Source organism: Solanum stenotomum, chromosome 8 (genome assembly GCF_019186545.1).
Source record: "Solanum stenotomum isolate F172 chromosome 8, ASM1918654v1, whole genome shotgun sequence".
In the NCBI taxonomy this organism is placed as follows: Eukaryota; Viridiplantae; Streptophyta; class Magnoliopsida; order Solanales; family Solanaceae; genus Solanum; species Solanum stenotomum.
This window is the reverse complement of record NC_064289.1, coordinates 53786354-53795059: the sequence shown is the minus strand read 5'-3', so window position 1 is coordinate 53795059 and position 8706 is coordinate 53786354. Positions and strand designations below refer to the sequence as shown.

At 30.7% G+C, this 8706-nt stretch overlaps 1 protein-coding gene across 2 annotated transcripts; it reads left to right on the top strand.

Annotated features, from left to right (window-relative positions):
* Positions 1-5500: 5500 nt before the first annotated feature.
* LOC125872757 (ras-related protein Rab2BV) lies at positions 5501-8499 on the top strand. 2 transcript variants are annotated; one of them, XM_049553539.1, is made up of 3 exons: positions 5501-5656; positions 5999-6187; positions 7734-8499. In XM_049553539.1, exons 2-3 carry the CDS (start codon positions 6023-6025, stop codon positions 8217-8219), a joined length of 651 nt encoding a protein of 216 aa, XP_049409496.1. In that variant the 5' UTR covers positions 5501-5656; positions 5999-6022; the 3' UTR covers positions 8220-8499. The 2 variants fall into 2 exon arrangements, with proteins under 2 accessions (XP_049409496.1, XP_049409497.1); XM_049553540.1 differs by having other exon boundaries at positions 5597-5656; positions 6011-6187.
* The last annotated feature ends 207 nt before the right edge of the window (positions 8500-8706 follow it).

The window sequence follows — 8706 nt, the reverse complement described above, 5'->3', positions numbered from 1 at the left end:
AAAAAAAGGGAATAAGACACTCTAAAGAACGTGGGTAGTTCTTTCTATTAGGAGTATTTTTTATTTTATTTTGTTTTTTGAAAGAAAAAACTGATTTTTCTTAGTTAGTTTCGTCAATTGTCATTGTTTTTTAAAAAATTACCTTATTTTAATCTGTCAAAGAATTATCCTATTTTAATCTGTTACCTATATTTTAGGCATCACTAATACTATTTCCGTAAATAAAAATTTAAAAAGTAAAAACATTAACGTGTCTTTGTTTTTTTTTTTATTTTTTGCAAATTTATTTTTTTTGTAATTTTCACTTTTAAAAAATAGTGTTTTTAAAATCATATGGAGTTTGTTATTTTGATTTTCAAAATAACTGTTTTGTTTTTTAAATTGTTATTTATCTATCTATATATAATTACAAATAATTAATTTTAGTTATACATAAAAATGAAATTTTGATGTTGATTTGGATTTTGGATAAGTATAATATTAATAAAATAGAGAAAAAAAGGAGATAACAATTTATATTTATTTTTTAATTGCTATAAATAAGGAGCATTCTTTTTGTGTATAGTGTTAAAGCGTGATCTTAAAACTGTTTTAAATTAAAAATGGATAGATTTTTAATTATTTATTATTAATTATTTAATTATTAATTATTAATTATTTAAAATTCTGAAAATTTGTGGTGCTGACATGTGTCATTTTTTCTTCTCCTTTTATATATAGATAGATTATTATTATTATTATTATTATTATTATTATTATTATTATATATGCATTTGTTTTGCTATTAATAAGGAAGTTGTGAAAAGATAGTTAAAAATATTTTTCCAAAAAAAAGGAATCTTTCACGTTTGAAATTAAAAAAAAATTAAAAATAAAACAGTAATTTATTATTATGTAATTAATAATAATAGTGAATAACTAAGAAGATGACACGTGTATATTTAAAACAAATTTGATTTTTCTTTTTACGGAATGCTATATATATATATATATATATATAATTATTAATTGATTTTTAAAAGCAAAAAATATGAGATTAATTGTGGCACTGACACCTAAGCACTATCACCTCTCCTATTATATATATATAGATATTTGATAGTAAACATACATATAACTAGGCGTGTGTTTCTCAATATATAATAAATAACTTTAATTAATAATAAGATACATAATATTTTAAAAATATGTATAATAATAGTATCTATAATAATGAAGTATATCTAATTGTATATTTTCTCCTACTAATAAAGCTGCTCAATGTTCCTTGAGAGGCTAGCAAAAGAGTTGAAAATGTGAATCATCAAAAGTATGGCTTAAATTAGCCAGCTTGTCTGCAAATTGATTGAACTCTCTCAAGCAATGATTGATACTAAAACCATATTCTCCAACAATGCTCTGAATGTTATTTACATAATTCAGAATTTTTCATGGAATTGTCCACATGTTAACTCTAACCTACTAGTGGCGAAATTAAAATTCTAAATAAAGTGATTTAAAATCTGAAGAAATAGATATATAAAGTAGTCGAAGGGTGTTCGACATCTATTATATCTATCTAAAAAATTATTTTAATCATGTACAAATAATGTAATTTTTCGCCGAACCCCTAATTATAAGGTGGCTCTGCAACTGTAACCTACCAATCTACCACGACGAATTCAAAATCTTCTAAGTGATTCGAAAAATGAAAATATAGTGTCTACAATTTAACATGAAGTTTTAATCTTATGTTCAAGTGAATCCAAATATATATATATAAATTTTCCTCCTCACTCGGGACTCCATTGAGAGTTGAATTATATGAGACCAATTGCCTATAAATAGAAAACAAGCAGAGGCAGAGCCAAGGTTAGGAGTTTGGAGATTCTAAATCAATTTTGTTTGGGGGTTCACATGTTGATAAACATATATTTATTTAATTTTTTAATACAAATATATGATCTACGAAAAAGTTAGTGAATTCGTCCAAACCCATGAACCCCACCTAGCTTCGCTTTGGAAACAAGTATTATCTAACAATGCAAGATCTAACATTGAGCAAACTACAAGACATACAAATTTCATCGTAGATACTTTTTATCATTATTTTAAATTTGATTATGTTTTTTATAACCACATTATTATTATTCTAGTAAACATTATATTGTACGATCATCGATACAAACACTATTAGTATAAAAATAAAAATTAGAATGGATGAATTTCATAGCTAAATAGTTAAAGATATATCATCAACTAAGTAATTTAACTACAAATTAACAACAAAGGTCCTATTTTTTTGTTTTTTTTGGTAGTGGTAGTTCTAATAGAATCATACACACACTCTCCTTTACTTGTTTTAGATCATTTGTCATGTCTATTATTATACTTCATTTCACACTATTACATTTTACAAACTATTGGTGCCCCAAACTAGGGATGACAATAGGTGGTGCGGGATGGGTTGAGGTTAACCTGGAAAAAAATTAATCCGTTTCACATAATATTTTTTTCTCATTTTCAATCCGCCTCCCATAAAATTCACAAAAAGAAATTCATTTTTTATTAAGTTGTATTAATTTAATAAGATAGTGACTTGACATTTTATTTTTTGGAGAAGGGTCTAAAATACCCTTAAAGTATTGAAATTGGTACAAATATACCCTTCGTTTACCTTTTGGCCACAAAATGCCCTTGGGTTAACCTATGTGGCCCTACAATACCCTTTTCACAAACAGAATAAATAGTCCATTTAATTAGCATTTTCATTTAATACATGACACTATCTGATTCATTGTAAAAATTAATTAACTAAAACTAAATTAACCCAACCCAAATTCGGATCAACCCAAAAATTACCCCGACCCATCTTCTAAAACCCAATTATTCTAGAGTAAAGTCTCCACCTACTCTTGTTTAATCTGCATAAGTAATTTTGAAAACATTGACATCAAATCAATCAAGAATCAGGGAGTTGAGAATGTGCTTAAATGCTAAAACACCAGCAATTGCTCTGGCAGCATTTCAAGAGTTAGCAGAACCGGCAGGGGTAGAACATATGAAACAAAATTGATAAAAAAGGGATGCTGCAGATATGGAGGCAGTGCTTAAATTCAGAGTGTAACTTTATTCAAGGCTAGAAATCGTGAAATCAAAGGAAGTTTTAGTGCAGAACTAGTTGTTAGATAGGATGAAGATGCGCTTAGACAATATAGATATCTCTAAGGAATGTATTTGATGTTCTGTTGCACAGTATGCATTATGTTGTAGTTTTAACTATATTTGTAGTTGATTTCGTGATTTAATAAGTAAGTTATTTGCTAATTTTGTTAATGACATTTAAGGGAGACAAAATCAGCAGCTTGAAGAAAATAATTTGGGTTTTTCCCTTTTAGAATAATTGAGTTTTAGAAGATGGGTCGGGTGTTTTCTTTTGGGTGGATCCGGGTTTGGATTGGGTTAATTTAGTTTTAGTTAATTAATTTTTACAACGGATCAGATAGTGCCACATATTAAATGAAAATGCTAACTAAGTGGACTAATTATTCCGTTTGTGAAAAGGGTATTATAGGGCCACAAAGGTTAACCCCAAGGGCATTTTGTGGCCAAAAGGTAAACGAAGGGTATATTTGTACCAATTCCAATACTTTAAGGGTATTTTAGACCCTTCTCCGTTTATTTTTTAGAGGTCAATTGGAAAATATGTAAGAAATTGAATTACTATTTTTTATTGAACCATTTTCATAAACTATCTTGAATATTTTAGCATCTTTAAAGAAATTATCTTAATAAATAATATTCTATTACTCTTATACCATGTAAAAAAAATTAAAATTAAATTCAAATCCACATAAAATCACATATACCTGCAACCCACCCCGCTCCGCATTAGTGTTAAAAAAACCTCACTTCAACCTGCCTCGCATCACACCCGCCCCATACAACCTTAAACTTGCTCCACCCCGCATAGCTTAAACCCACTCCACTCCACATCCGCCCCTCCCCATTGTCATCCCTACCCCAAACAATTGCTTCTTCGTTCTTTTTTTTGGTTTTACATTCAATGTTCAATATCCACATTAAAATTCAACTAAATTTAAATTTGTATCGAAAAATTTCATATTAGGGGTAAAACGATTCCTAACAAAAACGACTTCGTACTTCATTAACCAGAAATCCTGAATATAAATACTGTTGACAATTTTTCATCTAGAATAACCAAATACCCCCTAAACTTATTCAATCACATATGCTTGTATTGATGAAGACATTGATTAAATGATTTGCATTTTAGGCAAAGATAAGAAATGGAGGAAAATAATCCGGAGTTCATGGGAAGAAAGGAAGCAAGCCATGTTCTTACAAAAATACATGACAGGCACTAAACATTCCCCTTCTTCCATGTTGTCAGTCTTTGCCAGCCTGCCTATGTCAGTGCCAACCGACCTTCCACACATTTTCTTATTCTCCACTTACCCTTATTTTGTCAACTTATATAAAAAAAAAATTGTACTCATTTTGACCATCCTCTATTCACTTTTATTTGTCCATTTTAAATTTTACATAAAAATCTTATTAAATTTCATAATTTGAAATATAGACACTCGTGTTCTATGTAGCATAACACATGTAGAACATTTAAGTAGGACATGAATTATCATATGCAATACATGTATATTTTTTTTTCAGTTTTATATAAGTTTAAGTGTCTAATTGTGTATAATCTACACCCAAAGCTGGAGGGACATAAATGTAAGCTGAGGACAAATTAAATGATACGTTTATGTAATATCATTTTAAATTAAAATGTGTTGGACCATAAATTTTAATTACATTTTGAAAATCTGATCTTCAAAAATTGGCTCTTTTGGGAATTATGGGACTTCCCTTCACAAATTTCACCATAATTTTTTTCACCGATAACCCGTTTAAGAATATAATAATTTACTATTTTAATTTTTAGTCATACATAAATATAAAATATTAGTGTAATCACTATATTAGATTATAACTATAAGGACCCTATACAATTAACACTACTTAACTCAAGCCTCTGCATTTACCCTTTAGATTTTGGTATTACTTTAGTCTTTGTTGTTGCAATTTAGTCTGATTTTCTTGTTTCGATGTATGCATGTATCGTGTCAAATTATTGGACAAATCATAAAAAAAAAAAATTGAAAGTATTTTCTTATTGGTTAAATAGAAAAATAAACCATTAAAGACCAAAAACCGATAAACCAAAAACTGATAACAAATATCTTATTGATTTGGTTATCGATATAGCATATTTAAAAATCAAAAACCGATAAACCGAATCGATAATACTTAAAACTAAATCGAATCGATCGATACACACCCCTATATTTTATAAACTTTACAATAAAATATAACTAAACGCCCTTGATTAAATTTTCAAGTTTCAACTTCGTAATTTATGATAAAACGGAACCTCATTTTTTTTAACTAGGGAGATGAGTAGAGTTAGTCAAAAAATAGGTACGAATTGGTGTATTTTAAAAATGGAGATACTCCACGTAGCTTAGCATTTGCCGCACTTTCACACCAAAAGACTTATATAGAAAAAAGTTTTCTCCTCCAACATTTGCCCATTTCTAAACTCCATTGTTTTCCTCCATTGTTTCTCTTTCTAAAGCTTTCTCTCACCACCCAGGTAAGCCATTTGTACTACTTTGTGCATCAATCAATTTCTATGTATACATACATATTAATTGTATTTGTATGTATATACGGTTGTGGATCCAGGATTTAAACTTTATGCTTTCAACTTTTAAAGTTTTTAGTAATGAATTCGTTATATTTTTGAAGTTACGAGTTTGTAACTGCTATTTATTGTAAATTTATGTTTAAATTAGTGTGTTCAGATGAACCTGTGCATTTCGGTCTTGGGGAGTATTTTGCTTTGTATTTTCCATTTTTAGGGTTTGTTTGTGTTTGATTTGATTGGATTGTTGCAGATCTAGATGATGTTGCTCTGTTTTTTTATTTTTTGTAGGTTTTAATACAGAGAATTAAAGTGATGGGGAATAGAGTGGATCATGAGTACGATTACTTGTTTAAGATCGTGTTGATTGGAGATTCTGGAGTTGGAAAATCGAACATTTTGTCTAGGTTTACGCGAAATGAGTTCTGTTTGGAGTCAAAATCCACTATTGGAGTTGAGTTCGCCACTAGAACTCTTCAGGTTAGTACTGATATCACTTTGTTCTTAGTTTAATTTGAAATTCGGTATCCTGCTCTTAGTGTAGTAGTGATGTTGTATTAGTTCATACCGAAAATATTTTACTCCTGAAAATTGGGGTTAGGGGATTACAAGGTAGGGAATCGAACAGTCAGTAACAAGTTGAAAGTTCAGATAGCTTATTAAGATTCCCTGAAAATTTATACTCCTGTTGTGAACTGCTTGGCACTTTTCATTTCTCGAGATTTAAACTAAGTGAAGATTTTGAACAATATTTTAGAAATGTAATCTGTATCATTTTTGTATGAGGAGAATTGCAGAAATTTAAAGTACTTTTCATGTAGTTTCTAGTTTCGGAAGATCTGATTTTAAAATTTTTAAGAATAAATTTCTCTCGTTTTTCCTCCTTAATTAGTCAAATTGACTCTCCAGAAGTGTAAAGAAAATGGAGATGGAGGGAATAATACTATCATCTATAGCCTTGTGGAATGTTGATTATTATAAGTGATTTTGTTGAATTTGTTATGGTTATCGATGAGAATTGTGAAGAGATTGGTGGAGCGGAAAAGCGGGTGTTTTTTGAGCATCTCCGGTATTCGAGTTGTGGGTTAAATGGATGACTAAAATTTTAGGTGGATCAGTTGATGATTGCCTTTTTTTTCCCTCTGTTTGATACAATTCTGGCTAAATGATCATTTTTTACTCCAAAGTTTTAAGGACAAATCAATATATTTTAGCATAATCATCAGCACTGTGAACTCATGAAATTTGTTTCTTCCTCTTTTCAGTAGCCTACATATTCAGTTGTATTTTCAAGTATGAACAAGATACTAGTGCATAGATGCAGCTGCAACATTCTGTATATATATTCTTATTAGGAATGAAGTAGTCCAATGATTGTCCTGTGTAATGTTACCAATGAGTTTTTTCAGTTTTGATCTATCTGTACTTCCACTAATGTGCTTTTAAGGAAAAATGTTGGTCTGCTTATTTTATGCCTCAGTTTTCTTACTATCCTACTGTTGTTACTGCTTATATCTCCATAAATGTTGTGGTTTTGCTTTCCTTGAGCCGAGGGTCTATCGGAAACAGTCTCTCTCTACCTGCCAAGGGTAGGGGTAAGGTTTGCCTACACTTTATCCTCCCCATATCCCACTTATGGGACTACACTGAGAATGTTGTTGTTGGTCTTCTTATGACCTGGGATTTCCACTTTTAACTGTTATGTGTTGCTTAATCTGATGGTGCTACGTTTTTTGTTCTGTTGAAATGAAATTATTGGATGGCAGGACTGGTTGTCTATCTGTAATTTGAATTTGAGTGTTTTAGTGGTGCTTCTCATGTCCTGTTGAAGAAAACCAAATGCTCTGAAATTCTCAACTTTTAAAACTCTTACGCTTGGTGAACCAGGCATTTGCTTTCTGCTAGCCACAAGATCCAATTCCGTTTGATAAATTTGCTTTTTTGTTTACGGGTAAATGTGGCTGAAATAGAATTTAGTGTTTTGGCATCAACATTCATGGAGTAATTTATCTACTTCATGATACAGGTTGAGGGAAAGACTGTCAAGGCCCAAATATGGGACACTGCAGGCCAAGAACGGTACCGAGCCATTACCAGTGCTTATTACAGAGGAGCAGTTGGTGCACTCCTTGTTTATGACATAACAAAGGGACAAACATTCGACAATGTTCAAAGGTGGCTCCGAGAATTGAGAGACCATGCAGATTCTAACATTGTCATTATGATGGCTGGAAACAAGTCGGACCTTAGCCACCTTCGAGCAGTCTCTGAGCAGGATGGTCAAAATTTAGCTGAGAAGGAAGGATTGTCATTTCTCGAGACATCGGCATTGGAAGCAGTTAACGTAGATAAGGCTTTTCAGACTATACTGACCGAGATATACCATATCATAAGCAAGAAGGCGCTGGCTGCACAAGCAGCAGCCACAACCACTACTCTTCCCGGTCAGGGTACAACCATCAATGTTAATGACACCTCCGAAAATGTGAAGAGAGGCTGTTGTTCTACCTGAGTTAAAAGGTTTCAACGAGGAAACGAGGTTCGGTATATTTAAATTTTTTGGTTTATTTTACATTATTCAGAGCAAGAGATGTAGATTACTTTCTTGATTATACAAGAGAAAGGGCTTGTGAATGTTAATTGTCCTAGTGATTTAGGAAAGATCTATTCTTCATGTGGTGTACTGTTTAACTATTTGTTTTAGCTTAAGAAGAGATTAGCTTATCTAATATCTTCCCAGATACTTGTTTCTATACAGGAGATTCAATTAAATTCTAGCATCTTCATCTGTATTATTTTGACTTCTCTGGCTTTCTTTTAATTCAATTCCAAGCATTTTCATTCAATTGTTAAACCTCTCTGTAATGGCATTGTTTGTTTCGATATCTTTTGTTTGTTATAGCAAAACAGTGTTGTAGAAAACATATAATATAACATAAAATGGAAAATCGATTTAATGGGAAATACGGTTATACTACTTTCTGTGGAAAAAAACACTT

Bases quoted from the DNA above. Each gene is read 5' to 3' on its own strand.
- LOC125872757 (XM_049553539.1), top strand. From the start codon at position 6,023: ATGGGGAATAGAGTGGATCATGAGTACGATTACTTGTTTAAGATCGTG. The intron at 6,188-7,733 runs GTTAGTACTGAT...TTCATGATACAG, and splicing joins TCGCCACTAGAACTCTTCAG to GTTGAGGGAAAGACTGTCAA.